At 39.3% G+C, this 17,719-nt stretch overlaps 2 protein-coding genes across 2 annotated transcripts in view; one reads left to right on the top strand and one right to left on the bottom strand.

The window, feature by feature from the left end:
* Positions 1 to 16,718, top strand: part of LOC139684590 (chondroitin sulfate proteoglycan 4-like) — a 37,937-nt gene extending 21,219 nt beyond the window's left edge. Inside the window, 5 exon segments of the mRNA XM_071580697.1 lie at positions 1,439 to 1,637; positions 5,281 to 5,412; positions 9,365 to 9,537; positions 13,976 to 14,159; positions 14,662 to 16,718. Of these exon segments, the coding sequence (XP_071436798.1) occupies positions 1,439 to 1,637; positions 5,281 to 5,412; positions 9,365 to 9,537; positions 13,976 to 14,159; positions 14,662 to 16,718 (2,745 nt within the window).
* The window catches only part of SNX18 (sorting nexin 18), a 258,941-nt gene that overhangs the window by 100,270 nt on the left and 140,952 nt on the right, over positions 1 to 17,719 (bottom strand). The window lies entirely within an intron of this gene.

The following is a 17,719-nucleotide window of genomic DNA, read 5'->3' as shown; positions in this document are numbered from 1 at the left end:
AAGGCGTAGGCTTTCAAGATTGTATGCTATGATATAAATTCTGCATGGAATTAATTGGTATTGAAATATTGAATATTGTTCTTTGTTAGTACTTTTGTCTGTGATTCCAAATAAATACAGCAGAGATGAAGACTAATATGGGCAGTTCCTTATCCTTTCCAAACAAGGAAATTAACCAGTAAGATATGGATGAAACTCAGAAAGCTGTCCTTCTTGCTTGAAAGGTGCATCACAGTTTCTCCGTATCTTCAGCTGAAAAAACAAAAAGGCAACTCATATCATCATCATTGCATCATAGCATATATATTAAGGTTGGAAGGGACCTTAAAGGTCTTCTAGTCTCAGCTCTCCCTGCCAGGAGCAGGGACACCTCCTACTAGACCAGGTTGCCCAAGGCCTCATCGAACCTGGCCTTGAAACACTGCCAGAATTGGGGTATCCACAACCTTCCTGGGCAGTCTGTTCCAGCATCTTAGCACCTTCACAGTAAAGAATTTGTTCCTAATATCCAGCCTAAATTTTCCCTCTATCAATTTGTATGCTTATTCCTTGTTCTGTCACTACAATTCCTGATGAAGAGCCCTTCTCCACCTTCTCTGTAGGCCCCCTTCAGACGCTGGGAGGTTTCTGTGAGGTCTCCATGCAGCCTTCTCTTCTCCAGGCTGAACAGCCCCAACGTCCTCAGCCTGTTCTCCAGTCCTCTTACCAACTTTGTGGCCCTCCTCTGGACTTGCACCAGCAGATTATTTATTAGAATTAATAATGGTTTTTATACCATCTTTCTAAAAACTAGGTAGCTATTTTGTCTGGAATCATTTCCTTACAAAGTGCTAAGCAGCTATTGAAGTTGTTGGTTCTTTCATCTCCCACTGGACTTAGCATTTCTGTGGGTTGTTTGGTGCACTAAAAAAGGGTCTTTAGTTCATGTTCTTAGGAGGAAATAATCCAGCTACAAGAAGTGTTCCATTTGTATTAAAGTTTTTTCTTCTATCTTTTCTGCTGGTGAAAGTAGAGCATATCGAATACCTTGCCTGCTGTGAAGTACATGACACCAGTATTCATGTGTTTGTGTTGGAAAGGAGCTCCTTGACTCCGTTGTTACAATAAAATTTTTGTTATGTTTCTAAGAGTTTAGATGGTGCCTGACAAACAGAGCACTTGTACTGCAACTATCTGAAACTAACTGGTGTGGGGTGTGTTTGCTTGTACAATTTCAAGGTCTTGTATTTTGAACACCATTTGCCAGCATTAACTATTCCAGTCTGTCATCAGAGATTTGGATGGACAGTAAGAAAACCTGCCATAGCTACTACTGTAGCAGATCTTTATTCTTTCTTTTAATTTGTGTCATGTATCTTCCACTGCTATCACCTCCCCATCCCCCCTATTTCTTTTGTATGCATTTTCTTTATTTATTTTTATTCTTTTATTTTTCTAGGTCTGGGTGGGTTCAGTCACAGAAATAACTATTGATGACCTCTGTGCAGAAGACAAGGATTCCTCACCGTCAGAACTGGTATATTCCATTACTCCACCCAGCAATGGGCACTTGGCTCTGAAGTCTTCTCCACACAAGAGCATCCTTAGTTTTACCCAGACTCATATAATTGAAGGGCTTCTGGTATTTGTACACAATGGTATGTGATTTCAAAGATACCATGTCTGCTACCAAAATACTGCTCCTATTCAGTATATTTGCATTTGTAATCCTTTACAGATCCCATTGTACTGCCAAAAGATCTCAGAGACCAGTTATGTGGTGCATGATCTCACAATCTAAGCAGGAAAGAGTCTGATGCCTACTTAAATGTGTGCTCACTGGGGAACATTGGTGTACTTGTGGTTCATTTGATAGCAGCCTTTTTTCTGAAAGCAATTTCGTGGTAGGTAAACGTTGCCATGCAGCTTTCAGAATGTGAAAACTATTTTTTTTACTATTGTCATTGAAGCCTTTCTCTCTTGCTACAGTGCAAAACTGTTTATGGACAAGCAGTCTCATAGACACCTGCCATGGTCTGGTGGTGGATGATGAAGTTGACATCTTTGTGATGTCAGTTTCCCTTTCAGGCTGTGAAGGAATTCAGCTTTAACCACTGACTCTCTCTGCCAGTGTCCAGAGCTAGAGACTGGTTTTTTTGTTCATTTGGGGGAATGTGTGGTGGGTAAAGGAAGAAATCAGGGCATCTTCATGCATCCTTGAGTGGTAGTGCTGGGAAGCCACAGGAATGAACATCCCAGCAGCGTTCCATCCAGAGGATGAAGTAGCAATTTTATAGGGTGGTAACTGCTTATTTCCTGCTCCAGCTTTATTACCATCACCTCAGCTGAAAGAAGAAAGTAGTTCTATAGAAGGAATAAACCATTGTTTTTTCGATGGAGGCAGAAGAGGTACGGTGCTCTCTCGCCAGCCCTGAGGCAGGCTGGAATTCCAGTGCTCCCTTGGGTGCAGCAGGCACTCCAGATCTGTGCTGTCTTTGTGAGGTTAAAGTGCTTTGACTTACAATGCAGTGTCTTGCAGAATGTGTATGTGTTGCTGAAGTTACTTGACAAGCAGTTTCTGGTGAGTGGTAAGTATCCTACTCAAATAATGTGATCAGGAAATGAAAGGTGAGCCAAATTGTTTACATTATTCCAAGGGAGACTTTGACATGGAAAAAACCCCTGTGGTGGTAGGATAGTGGTAGTCTCAGTGTGATGAAATTAATCTATTCTGTGTTTGTAAAATGGCAAATGATTATCTGTAGTCTTAGGGAGTGAATCTTAATTAATAAAAGGGAACAGAACAGAAAATTTCATTTTCCACTGAGTGGGAGTGTGGCTTGTACAGTAATTTTTTAACATGAAATTGCCTGGGTCTTGAGTTAGGTCTTGCAGCTGCTCTGTCTCTGCCATGTGCTCAGTCAGCCTCATGGCCTCCAATGTGTCAGAAAGTACTCTGAATATTTTACTTCTTTTCCTTTCTTGCTCAGTGATTTTCTTTCCTCCTTCATCTTGAACTCTTTATGGAAATGTACTTGTTACTCTTATCTTCTTGATCCCAACGTTGTTCTGGGGCCTTTCCCTATGTTGCTGTCATATTTTTATCTATTTTCTCTTCAGTTACTCTGTCCCTTGTCATCAGTCTTACAGTGTGTGCCAGCTTCTTCCTGCTCACTCTAGCTCTGTCCCAAGAGAAGAGCAGTATCTTTTTGGCTGAGGCAGCTCTTCAATTCCCTGACTACTCCTCACGGTACCACACACCTTTTACATCTGTACATGGCGGTGACCCTCCATCCTCAGTGTCTTTTGTACCACCAAAGGAAGTACTGTCCTACTTTGCTTTTATGCTTCTAAATTAGCTGTCAAAATCTTCCCTTCATCTTTGCTCAGCCTCACAAGTTAACATATTGCTTATTCCCTGCTGTGCATTGCAAATCTCTCCCTTCGTTCTCATGTTGTCCCCATGAATGTTCTAGTTGTTTCTTCCATGATCCTTGATGGTGTGTAAATGCAGAATCAGAGCATGCCTTTCTTTTTCTGTATGCCTCTTTCAGCATGAGAATTCCTTCCCTTTCACACTCTTCCTTCACTTCAGGGTGCTCCCTTCCCACTTTTCCAGTATGGGGCTGCCCTCAAAGCCTGCCAGTGTTTTGATTAGGGCACTACTGAACTGAACTCTTGTTGATTCTGAAATCTTAGTGCCTTTTCAATGCAGGTTTTACAACCCTCTTTTTGGGATCCTTTTTATCTCCTCTGATCAGATACATCTTTAAATATTATTTGATAAAATAATAAATGACACCATCCAAACAGAACTTTGAGATGTACTTCTGTTCCTGACTAGTGAAGATAAAACATCTGTGTCAGTCAAGCAGTTGACCAACTTTATCCAGAAAATTAAGTGAAGCTATGTAAGCAAGGCTTTTTTTTTTTTAGAAGATAGCGCAAATACTGGACTTGTTGCCTCTTTAAGTAAGCAACATGTTCACTTTTATCAGGAGAAAACATCAGAGAAGAAAGGCTTTTAAAATAAAAACTCTGTGATGTGTTTTTCCAGAGCTGCTTCAGTGCCTGGCTGGATATAAGAGCATTGCTTAGGGGTGTTGTTAACTATAATCTCAGAACCTACATTTGATTCTTCTGATATGTTAATTTATAGTTAGTCAAGGTGTTCTGATCTTTACATGGAAGCACATGGTACCCTCTGACTTTCAGTATCTCTATTGTCATAGCAATATCTTGTGGCTAAATAGGGCAAAGCAAGTAGAAGAGCATGGTAACTCTTTGCAACAGTAATGTTTCAATCTCTCTTTCTACCTACTTGAGCAGTCTGGGGAGCCTCTGCTTAAACAAGTCAGTTCTGAGAGATGTATTTTTCCAGGAATCCACTTAGACTCCTGGAGGTATTTTTCTGTTGCTTGTGCCAAAGTACATACAGGTCCTAAGATTAAAGGAAAAAATGTGCATTTATTATGAGTACACATAACCTTTGAAATAGTTTAAGCTGTGACAATGTACATACTTCAGCAAAGCTGAATTGCAGTGAAGAGGAAAAGGAAACAACCTGAGAGCTGATACAGACCTTTAAATGTAAAACAAAATGCAAGAACATTCTAGTTACTTTTCTCCCCTAATTCCTTCCTTGCAAAAATGTGACTGCTTAAGTGCTTTGGACCCTCTTAAGATACAAAAGAAGTTGGAAATCCAGAAGTCATTGTCTCTCCAAGTTTAACTTGGTTTCAGCTCCACTGGATCAGTGAAGAAGGAGAAGGGTCCACTCTTGCTAATTTACTTCTAAGGGATGTTGGCCTTCACTGTAAACAACAGCCAGTAGTTCTTCCTTGGGAAGGTTTTAGCTGCATTATTTATTTATTTAATTCTAATTAAGATGCAAAGGTTCTGGTCAAAAGTGGCTTTCAGGATGACTTTGGATATATTGTTAAGGAAGCTTTCCAGTCTGCCTATTCAGGAATATCACTGTTAGTCACACCACCTCAGATGTTCAGCTGGGGTTCTTGCCTCCTGCCTTGTCTCTCAGTGTTCAGCCAGACCACAGGTCCCCATGCTCTCTGTTGTGCAGAGGGTGGGCAGTTCATGGCCTCTTGCTGGTGGCCTTCTTGGCTGGAGCTCTCACCATCAGAGCTCAATCTTCAGCTGGCTAGGCAGTTGCACACTGAGCTACCTGCACCAAATATATTCCTCAACAATATTGCACTGTAGCCAAGACCAAAAGGTACAAAGTATGTGTGTTTTGTATAACAGAGTAATACAAGAATAAATTTATGATTCTGTTTTCTACAGGAGCGATGTCTGGGGGCTTCAACTTTCAGGTGACAGATGGTTTGAACTTTGCACCTTGACAGATTTTTAGCATCACGGCTCGGACACTGGTCATTAGCCTTGAAGTGAACAAAGGGCTTGGAGTTTTCCCAGGTCTGTTTTTTAAGATTATCATGATTTATGAACACTTGAAAATATCACATAATACAGATATATTTGTCAGGTACCTCACTGACCTAACTGTGGAAAACTGTAACCGGGAACATCTGTGTGTATGATTTTTTTAAACAATGGCTATGTTTTCTCAAACAGCACATTGCTTTTTTGCTTTGTAGTCTTTAACTTTATGATATGCTTGGAGTCATAGACACGGTGCTGAAATATAAAAGCACAGTGTGACAATAACACTGCTGCCTAAGCTCTGGACATTTTCCATTCAGATTTGTTAAAAGCTCTATATAATATTCAGATATTCAGAGATGTCTTAAGTGGTGATATTGCCTGGTAAAAGCAGAGTGAAGCTTGTGACTGGGAGATTCTGAGTAACACATGTAAGCTCTGCAGATTGCTAGTTCATATTCTTTAAGATGAGTTATGGAAAGCAGCGCAGACTCACTGATGAATCAGAAAGACTGAAAACTTTGGTTCATATTTATGCATTTGTAACTAGTTGCATCAGCACCTGAGTATTTTTAATGAATTGACGTAAGGAGTTGATGTAAGAGAGTCTCACCAGAACCATTTACTCTTTTGCATTGGCAAGAGTAATCCCTGACTGAGGCAGTAATCTAACTTAGTTGCAGGATTAAAGGAGAAACAGGTTAGTTTTCTCAGCAATGTCTTGCATCATGCTTTTGTTTGTGCAACCTTTTTTTTCTCTGATTATGGTCTGTAGAGTCAGAGAGAGAGTGAGAATGGTCAGAGTTCTAAAGGTATTAATCTGTACCTTGATTTATTAATTGGGTACAAAGAGAAGCACTTTATCTTCTTAAACTTCCTAAATATAAGCTGCATAAACAAGGGTTTGCAACAAAAGCCATTTAAACACAGGCAACAAAAAATGAGATTGTAGCAGCGTGATCTTCTACTTCAATCAATATAAATGGGATTCACATAAATCCACTTACAAATCTTATTACCATGCAATATCAGTGTGTAAGGTTGCCTTGGGCACAGGGATTTACAGGATTCTACCTTAAGCCAATGATAATTGTAAGAAAAGTACGCCAGATACTTCCATAGAAGGCAAAGTCTCTATACTGTCAGCTTGGAAAATACAGTAATTCTTTCAGCACTAAAAACTGTATTCATCTAAGGTTACAGTTTTTCTTGAATTCTCACTTACCTTGGGTTAGCAAAATTCCTCTGGGGTGTTAAAAACTTTTACTAGGTTTTTCATCTGTTCTCTTTGTAGTATTTTTAAAGGACATTCTGGAGCTCTGTGGATTTCAGCTGCATTTGGCCATCATGAAATGACTATTAGAAGAGTGATGGTGCCAAATGATTAATACAAATTAAAACAACAGCCAGTGTCCTGTTATGTTTTATAGCGCTGCAGAAAAAAAGTTCATTTTGAGAAAACTTGAGAAATTTTCTCTCTGGGGTAGTAAAAATTGAATTGATTTTGAAGAATTTACCATGTCTTCATAGCTGAGTGTAAACTATTCTCTGAAGCATATTGTTCTGCAGTTTTATAAGAGCATGTACTGCTGTCTTGTTTTGTGTTGGGTATACCAGATTTGTGTACATAATTTATGGATTATTCTGTTTAGTGGGAGCTTGTTTCATTCAGTGTGCTCAGCAAATTGTCTGTTAGATAATATGAGTTTTTTCATGTGTGTGCTAGATATCCACAATGTGAGAATTTGCTCTTTTCAAGGAAGCAGTTTCTCAAAGATGATATAAGCTGAGTGATTCTCTGAGAAGAGGCAGCCTGACTGTTGGTTATTTGGAAGCTGAGCTGTCTAATCAGTCCATAGATGATGAGATGATTCAAGACTCTTTACCAGTGATAGGCAGAGTGCTGATGCCAAAGCATTTTCCAAATCTTAAATGTAAGCAGTAGAAATGTGTAACAAAATTATTAGGTACCAGCCTTATGCTGTTGCACTCTGATTGTATGGCTTGGCTTGGCTCTACTCAGCATCATCCATCATTATTTTGTGTCTTCATCCTCTATCTCTGGGCCTTTCCCTTGTATTTGGGTGGCGTTGTTTTTGGGACTCTCTGCTTCTGTAATGGGGAAGACACAGGCAGTGTTCTCACTTTACTTTCCTTTAACCAGCCTGTTTGCTGGGTGACGACCAGAGGAGAACTACTCTGGATGCTGGTGAAGGTTCTCAACTCTCAGAGAGAAGTGGGTGAAGGAGAAGATTATATCTGAGGGAGGATCCCATTTTACAGGAGAGCATGATAGACATTGTTGTCTGTGGGCCTAGGCTATATTTCAGCCTGTGCTGTGCAGTGAAGTGTGGTCTGCTGGAAAGGAATGGAGGTTTCTGTCAGACATCCTTGGCCCTACACTGTGTTGGTGTGATACCCTGTGTGGTTATGAAAAACTGTAGTGGTAATTTCCATCACTACAGTGTGACCAGGTTTTAGAGTTACTCTATCCTGCTCTGTTAAGGCAATGAGGCCTGATTTGTATAAGTAGCAAGTTATTGATAAATAACTGCACTTTCAGATTAATGTGATCTGATTAACTGTTGCTCTAAGCTGTACATTCCTGATCACATCTGCTGAACACACAAGGGCATGCTTCCCTCTCTGCCTGTTACACAGAAAAGGGAAAAGAAGAGAACAGAAGAGAAAGGAGGTTTCGTAAATTAGTGTGGGGGAATTTTTCTAGACCTGAGGAACTACTTCACTTTTCAAAGCAGTGTGAACACATAGAGACGTGGGAAGGTAAAAATGGGAAAAGAAGCAGAGCAAGATTTTATTTCACTATAACAGCTCTGTTTTATGGCAGTTGTGATTTGACCAGGGCACAGCTGCATAGAAACAAGCAGGGTCCTGATGTTACTAATGGCTTTCAAAGCATCCCCTTTCTTGTGACTATTATAGCATATATATTCCTGTATACACATTATGCTTTATTGAAGATGGACTGATAATTCAGACTTCAAGTACATTTACTGCTGGTATCTGAAATTATGTATTGAAACCATTAAAAACTTGTTGCTCAAGAAAAAAGAAAGTGTGAAAACTGAGGCAGAAGTTGGGATATAGACGGAATAGGATTATGGAAATCTATTGCTCCTCCAAAATTATCATTGAACATGAATTTTAGTTTACTGAGTGTGTACCTTGAAACGACTTGAAAAAGAATATGAATAAAACTTCTTTTCTTCTAGGAAATTACTAGATGTGGTTTTGTCACAGCTATGTCAGAAATTGTCTTGGTTTGACTAAACTCCCAGAAAGACAGATTATAACCTTTATAATCTTTAAGGCAGAAAGTAGTAACCTTAGTTAGATTAGTGTGGGGTCTATGTATCAAACAGATTTCTTTACCCCTTAGTCTCTGTCTGTCTTAATTTCAGTTCAGGCTGTTATGTCTGTTATATGATGTTCTTCCTAATTTGTTTAATGCAGTATTTATGTTTTAATTTTGTTTAATGAAAACAATATTTCATGCTGATAAAGTGTGCTTAATACTTCTGTTTATGTGTTCACTACAAACTTTGCTGTGTTGAGACTTCTCCCTGCTAAATCACCCTCTCTGCTGGGGCAACTGGGAATACTCAAAACATTGGAGTATGAATTCGGCTCTAGACATGTAATGTGGGAACGGAACTTCTTATACATTCTGTTCTTTCCTTTGGGTTGTTTTGCAGAAGCCATTATTTAGTGATTACATGTGCTGAAGAGAACTGCATTTTTTACATTTGTAAAACAAGGGTACATCCTACTGATGGGCTTTTTGATTGGAAAAGAGTTGGAATTAGAAGGAAAGTAGAAAAAAGTAAACATGTTGACCTTATAAAACATTATTAAAATGATAAGTCACATACCTGGGTGAAAGTGTGAGTTGTGCATACAAAACCTAACGTTTTGGAAAAATTACTCTTGTAAATGTGTATTTCCTATAATTGACATTTTTTAGGTTCCAAGAAACCTATTTCACAACATGATCTGAAAGCTGTAACCAATGATGTGACCAATGTAGGAAACAGAACTATAACTTTTGTGATTGTAACTTTCCCAAAACTTGGAAGGCTGATTAGAGTAAATTCTGATGATACCACTCAGGAAATTCTCAGTTTTACACAGTCTATGGTAAGCATTTACTTTATAATAACTATTTAAGGGGTGACTGTTACTTCAAAGGATATCTGAGTTGCTTGTTCTTTGTCTGATCATATATATCTGTTAAATAACCAGGCATATGTGACCTGTCAGTGCAATCATCCAGATTTGCAATGTCATTAAATATCTAGCATGTAGAAATGAACGCATGGGGAGCCTTTGTTCCCCTCTGCTTGGATTCTAGCAGGGTCTTGGCAATTTCCACTGTTTTGCTTGTAACAGTATTTGTCAGAAAAGCTGTTCTGGTGCCATTAACCAGCAGTCAGAGGTTGGAAGCCTTTAGTTTTTGGCAGAAGAAGCAGCCTTTTGCTCCATGAAAAGTCCAAGTATCAGAGTCATTTCAGCTGTGCATAGTCCTCATGAGCGTCCCCAGGAGGATTTTTATTGACTTTTTGGCTGTGATACTAAGTGTTTGAAGTATCTGAACTGTGATACAGGTTGTCATACTGAATGATTAAACGTGTCAGCTTATGTAACCTGATGAAAATAATTTATTTTGCAATAGAAAGTGCTTGTATTCTGTGTGCAAAATCTGAACATAACTGTGTCCTCTGCATGCATTACGTTACTATCAGAGAAATCAAAGTAAGGGAGGTAAAAGGGAGTCAATCTTCTGACTTTGCTGGTTGAAAAACCTACATTTACAGATTTTAAATGTGGCTGTTTGATTTAATATATGAAGAATTGAGAAAATCTGTTGGCCAGAAATTGAAACTTGACCAGTAATACCTGTAAAAAAGGTTGACATTTTTATTAGTTGTCAAACTTTTATTTTTAACGAGTAGAGCAAATTGACTTCCTGTAGGTGGAATTAAGGTATCCGAACCAGCTTGCTATTTTGTCTGTTAGAGGATGAGGTGTAAGGGAGAGAAAAGGTATCCTAAATAAATTTTAACTCTACTGTTGTACCACATGTAGTTAAATACAAGTGAGAAAATTACATTGATTTTACAAACGTTGTGCATTCTCCATGTAATGGAGACTAGGAAAACCAGATTCTGTTTAGTAATAAGAAGCTTGTAAATCTGGTTTGGAATTGAAAATATTTCATGTTACTTTAGTTTTTTGGGTTTTCATTGACTTCATTCTCTGTTGGGAAACTTGAAATTTCACTCCATAAAAGTACTGCGCCACTAGCTTATAAAAGTAGTTCCTACTTTTGCTCTGGTGCTGAACTCTTCCTGTGGTTTATTGCTTTGTTGCCAAAGGAAGTAAAAAAAAATCTGAGATCACTATTCTCAGTGGATGGAAATGCTCTGAGGATTTCTCCCCAGAGCTGGGAAAGGCTCCCCCTGCGCCAAACCCGTTTGGGCCCCTGAAGCGCCGCAGCTGTGAAGGAAGGATGTCTGGAGACCAGGAGGTTTGGTGGCAGAAGAAGCAAACTTATTGGAGAGCCTCGTTTTTATAATCTCAAACAGGGAAGGTTCTGGAAGGGTGGGCAGTACAAAGCCTCCTGTTGGTCAAGAGACATGTAAATAGGGGAATGAAAATGAACCAATAGGGTATGGAGTATTACAACAACCAGTGGGGGAACAGAGTTAAGAACCAATCAGTGAACCGGGATAACAACCATATAGGGATATCTAACTCCAGCCAATGGGAAGAAATGGCAGGAGAGAGACGCTAAGGGATTATAGGAAGAGTAAACTTGAATAGGGGATGACTAAGGGAAAATACAATAGAGACTCCGTAATGGTTTTATTTAAACTGTGCCATAACTAAGAGTTCTCAAACAGTCGTAACACTGTTCCCTTTGTTGCCCTCTGGTGCAGGATTCTCAAGCCCATCAGCACCACTACAAATTAGTTTTCTTTAGTAGGACTTCCACTGATTACAGCTTCAGTATTCTCCCACAACTATTGCATTCCAAAACATTTTTCTTCGACAGTTGTTGTTCAGCTGATATAAAAAAATTATTTGTGCATTAAACACTTGAAGAACACCATAGTTTTTCAACATGATGCTTGCTTTTTTTTTCTCTGCTCGTACTTTCTGTGATACCTGGGAATTATTATCATCATGCAACAAGCCACAGTTTCTTCATTATATTTGCAGTAATTGTAGAGGTACACACAGAAATCCTCACCAATTCTGTGTTGTTCTTAGCTCAGACATTAGAATGGATTTGCAATTAAAACGAAACAAACCCCCAATCTATTAAGATTGATACTAAACACTGTCAAATTTAAAGAACGTCCACTGTGCCTGTATTTGGTACAAAAATTTGTCCCCATCTTAAAGTTCTAGAGGTTTTGAAAAGTTATTCTGAACCAGCATATGGTTTTGATATAATTTTGTTTTTGTTGGTTTTTTTCCCTACAGCAGCCATTAAGCATTAAGTTAGTATAGGGAAAGCACAAATGCAGAGATGTGCATATAAGATTTTATCACATCAGTCTGAATTTTTTATTCACACCTCAGATTCTAAACTGCTAAAATGCTTCCTCTGTGATAGCAGCAGGGGCCCTTTTGTTCTCTTTTTTCACACCTTTCAAGCATATGTGATAGAAATGTGTGCTAATGAGTCCCTTCAGGGTGTTTGCAGGCTGTGAGGACTGTCTTACAATAGTAAACTTAGAACCAGCACCACCTCAGACAGGAATTCTCTGGTAATTACAAACTAAGATATGCAGACCAGGTCAGCAGTTGTCTGGGAACTTTACAAGGATTTAATAACTGCCTTCTCTCCAGGCCAGTGAATAAATTAGCAAGCAGACCAGGCACTGAATCTACTGAATGAGATTCAGAAAGTGTTCTAGAGTCTTGCTGTTATTACGAATTCTATTACAGTTCCAACGTATTATGGTATTGGTCTTAAAATGAGGATGTAGTTCTTGTTGATAAGAAATAGTCTGAAAATGCTGCCTTTTACTTTGGGGTCTAAAGAGATGAATTATTTTATTTTGTTTGTGCAATTGTTTCTCTGAAGATTTTACTGCTCTGTCTTGCAGTACTTTGAAGCTTCATTACTCACAGTAGACTGATAAGATTCTCTTGAGAATGATAATCTCCAAGGTCAGTGTGGACAGATAACAGCACAAACCAGCTTCCTTGCTGCCTCTTAGGAATCCCCTTCTTGCTGTGGTGTAGAAATTTTCCACTAAGTAATTTCACCAGCTCTTTGCTTATAAATGAGAGTATATTTCAATGGTTGTTGCACTTCCTTTTCATTTTCTTAATCTCTTACCAAGTATCTCATGCTATTCCTAGAAAATACTTGCATCAAAGTCCTTTTCAAGCCTTCAGCCTTTTGTATGTTTTTTTATGACAGTGAGTCCAGCCCTGCAATTGTCCTTGTACAGAAAAACCTTCGACTAATGATATCACTAGTGATACAGTCCAGCTGAGCTGGTGATCACTGTCACCATTGCTAGTTTGAAATAAGTTTCTCAGTGTTATGTATCTCTGCTCTTCACATAAGGCTCTTACTAATGCCTAGTGGCATTTCACCTACCTTCAGGTAAACTTATCTGGCAACACAGAGTCCATGTTAAGATTAAGAGAAATGCAACAATTTCAGTGTAAGTTATGATCAGGCAGGAGTGATAGACTGAGGCAAATGGTAGAGATTCAACATGACCAAGTGCTGGGTCCTGCATTTTGGCCACAACAACCCAGGCAGTGCTACAGGCCTGGGGAAGAGTGGCTGGAAAGTTGCCTGGTGGAAAAGGACCAGGGGGTGCTGGTCAACAGCGGCTGAACATGAGCCAGCATGTGCCCAGGTGGCCAAGAGGGCCAGTAGCCAGGGCAGGGATTGTCCCCCCGTGCTGGGCACTGGTGAGGCCTCACCTCAAGTTCTGTGTTCAGTTCTGGACCCCTCAGTACAAGAAAGACACTGAAGGCAATAGAGCTGGTGAAGGGTCTGGAGCACAAGTCCTGTGAGGAATCGCGGAGGGAACTGAGGGTGTTTAGCCTGGAGGAAAGGAGGCTTGGTGGCACCTTGTTCCTCTCTACAGCTACCTGAAAGGAGATTGTAGTCGGGTGAGAATCAGCCTCTTTGCCCTAGTAACAAGCTATAGGATGAGACAAAATGCCCTCAAATTGTGCCAGAGGATGTTTAGCTGGAATATTAGGAAATCTTTCTTAATTAGAAGGGTGGTCTAGCACTGAGCCAGGCCCAGGGAAGTGATTGAATCACCGGCCTAGAGATTTTAAAAGATATGTAGATGGTGGCAGTTGGGAACATGGTTTAGTAGGTGGCTTGTCAGTGCTGTTTTTTTAATGGTTGGACATGATCTTAATGGTCTTTTCCAACCTAAACAATTCTGATTCCATATACACTGTGCCTGGACTAAGGTGCAAAGGCCTCTTTGAACGATGTTCTCAAAGTACCTTCTTCTGTCCTTAATACTCCACTGTTTAAAGTTATTTTCCACTTACATATATGGCTTTCCTTTACCCAAAACAGGTTGATGAAGGTGTGATAATGTATGAACACTTACATGCTGAGTTAGCTGGCTGGAGTGCAGAAGATTTGTTTACATTTACTGTCTCCTCTCCACCATCAGCTCTGGACCTCCAGGTGTTCCATATTGTAGTTTCATATGAAATTACCAGGCATGATCAGAATAGCCGTCTTCTAGCAAATACAGGTAAAAGCAAATACAGGTAAAAATGCTGTACTATTTGGTCTCCAAATTGTTTTGGACCTGTCAGGGTTCCATTGAAGAACTGAGGAAAACCAAAGGCTCCTTTGTCTTCAGTAAGCAATGATTAGAATACTTCTGATACAGAGTGTAGGGTAGATAGTAGCTTGGAAAGCCACATCACTGCATTCATTACCTAAGTTTGATGATTCCCCCTGCTGTATAGGGTATTCTCTATTTTGTATAACTGTGGGTAAAAACACTATCAGAAGTTTTGAGATATTTATATTTCTTTAATCTTAGTCTATGCATCAGTAGAAAAATCTTGCTTTTATATATGACTGTATTTTAACAGTACTAGTAATATATTCTTATTTTTGACATACGGAAATCAAGAGTACTATCAAAGAGAAAATTTTCTGAGCATTGTCATTGTTTGATATTTAATGTCTGAAATACAACAAGTATAAAATAATCATTACTAAGCTTCTCTTTTTCTTTCTGCTAGGTGCCATAGTCCAGGAAGGAGGTAGAGTATTAATCAATAAAACAAATTTAGATGCTACAAATCTATTGATTAAAGTACCTGATGTACAGCGATCCATGTATGAAGTATGGTATCAAGTTGTGACTTTACCCCAACATGGCACAATTGTTGTTGGAGAAAGAAAGATTACTGAAGATAAACCTAACTTCTCCCAGTACATACTGAACAAATTTGGAATTGTGTACATACATGATAATTCTGAATCACTTAATGACAGCTTCACTTTTGCTGTTTGGTTAAATCTAAAGAGCAAGTCTGCAACAAAACCCCATAGTGAAGTTTTAGAGGAGACGTTTAATATCACTGTTTTTCCAGTGAACGACCAATCTCCAGAACTGAAGACTAAAAGGCTTCACTTGAAAATCCTGCAGGGGGATGTGTCATTGCTGGGGTCAGAGAACCTTAAAGTTGAAGACTTAGATAATTCTCCAGCTGAGCTCAAATACACCATTGTTAGCAACCCCAATAATGGTTATTTAGCAATGAAAAGCAATCTCAGTGTTTCTATAAAAGATTTCACCCAAGCTGATGTTGACAGTGGTAAAGTTTGGTTTGTACAGGATGGAAGTTCATCTTCTGGGGTGTTCTATTTCAGTGTGACTGATGGTAAACATCGCCCTTTATACAAGCTGTTCAGTCTTGAAGTCATACCAATCGCTATTGTCCTAGTTAACCTTACGAATGTTGCACTTCCACAGGGCCAGACATCTGTCCCTATTACTAATGTTCAGCTTTCAGCTGTCACAAATGGAAAAAGCACTAATATTATGTATGAAATTACTCAGCCACTCAAATATGGGCACTTGATGATTGGAAATGAGCAGGTTACTAAATTTGATCAGGCAGATTTATACTCAGGAAGGCTCTCTTACCACCTTGCAAATCTCACTGCATCTGAAGAAGTGCTGCAGTTCATGCTTTTCACTGCAGAAGGCAATCTAACAGGACAAGTGCTGAACATCACCGTGAAGCCTTTAGTAAAAGTTGTACCTGACCTGCAGATTTCAAACCAAGCAGCTTACAAATTTGGAAGCAGTGACCTAGATGCTTCTGAGCTTGCTAATTTGACAAATAGCAATCCTAGATTTGAAGTGATAGTGCCCCCATCTCATGGAAGGATTGTAAAGAAAAGGTTTGCAAGTGGTGCAATGTTTGAAGACATCCAGACATTCACCCAGGCTGACATTGATAGTGGTGTTCTGCTTCTAGACATAGATACAAATATGACGGGCATTGATCTGTTGAATGACTCATTTACATTTATCCTCAGAGCAGATGCTGTGCAGCCTGCTGTTGGCTGTTTTCAGTATTCCATTGTGCCCCACAGCCCTCCACTTGTGCAGGGTTTTACAAAAGAAGTGCCTTTTGTAACCAGCACAACCACTTTAAAGGCTCACACTATCTCTAAGGATGATGAGGCACCAGCCTCCTCTCAGAAGGAAGAGCTTGCAGCAGCACCACAGAAGACTGAACCAACTATGTGGTCAGTGCAGAATCACTGGAGAGATCTACATGAGGAAGGTCCATTGCTAAATCTGGCAATGGGAACAAGTGTATCTGAGGAGGTAAAGTCTACTAACCAAGTTAATGCCAAGAGTCCCAGCGAGCAGGCAGGTGAAAGCAGCCACCCTTGGTACATCGTTATCCCTTTGATCCTGGTTTCTGTGCTACTCATTGTTGCTATTACTTCTGTGTGTATTTTGTTAATGTGTCAGAAGAAAGAGAAGACAAAATCACTCGTCAAAAGTCAAACAGATGCAATACTCAGTAGTCCAGACCGATGTCTGGAACGGAGCTTGACTGTACCCACCGTTACAGTGACTCCTCTCCTGAAGGGGGCTGAGAGAAGTACAGCCTCAACATTCATGGTAGTACGACAAGAGCAGCTGCTTCCTGCAGTGGTTTCTCCAACTATAGAAACTTGTCTGCAAAACAGCTTTTTAATTCTTGATCCTGAAATGATCCAGTATTGTCAGAAAACAAATCCAGCTTTGAGGCGCAATCAGTACTGGGTGTAGTTATGCCAGTTTTCATCATGCTAACTGATGTAGTATGGAAAAGAGAATATGCATTGTTATCATATAATTTGTTCTTTATTACACTTATTTATTATAGGTCAAATGATGCACTAGGTGAAATCTAAAAACCTATGAAACAATAATAATAAAAATCACACTGATTACAATGGCCATAAAAGAAGATTTTTCAGCTGATATGTCAGCACAATTCTCACTTAATTCAGTGCAGAATTTGGCCTCATGGATTTTGAGTGCATCCTATGTATGCAGTATTTTTTTTTCCAGTGACAGGTAAAATGGAATGTTCTGTCATGGATTATATATTTTTAATAGAATTAATTTTTTTGTTTTTTGCAAGAGCTAATTTTATTACAAAGATCTTGTATTCCTTCCTGAACCACTACTTCTATTTGAAGACCTTTAAACTGTTTCAACAGATAATTGCCATGGTGCTAATCTCAATAATGTGATTTTGACCTGAAGGCTGTTTGGAGGCCAATACTGAAGAAACAAAGCTGTGATTATTTTGACGGGTGTTCATCCAGGTCACAAACTTGAAATCCAGAATTCAACTTAGCAACAATAGTACAGCAGTGAATAAGGATTCTGGTAAAATACTGTGAGATGTTTGTTCTTTTGATTTGTTTTTCCTTGTTTGATACTGAACTCTAGCCTTTAGTGTCTGCAGACTGGTAAATACATCCATGACCCCTAATCTACAAGGCCAAAGCAGTGTATCTGCCAGTCAGCTTGTCTGCTGAATAGTCTTTAGGCTTAGGTTATGTCTGGATGTGCATGCCAAAATTTACTGCTACTGACAAAGGGGTTAATTATGCTTTCAGTGAAGCAAACGTAACTTTTTCCGGAGTCTCCGTATTCAAGCAGATGACAGTAGAATCAAATCCTGTTGCATATTGTCATATGTCATGAAACTACTGACAAACAATCCTGTGAGGTAGTACGTATCCTCTGAAGTTTCACAGTTTACTCTTTACACTGAA

Source organism: Pithys albifrons, chromosome Z (assembly GCF_047495875.1).
Source record: "Pithys albifrons albifrons isolate INPA30051 chromosome Z, PitAlb_v1, whole genome shotgun sequence".
NCBI classification, from domain to species: domain Eukaryota; kingdom Metazoa; phylum Chordata; class Aves; order Passeriformes; family Thamnophilidae; genus Pithys; species Pithys albifrons.
Note: the sequence above shows the minus strand (reverse complement) of the source record. Positions and strands in the feature narration are given on the sequence as shown.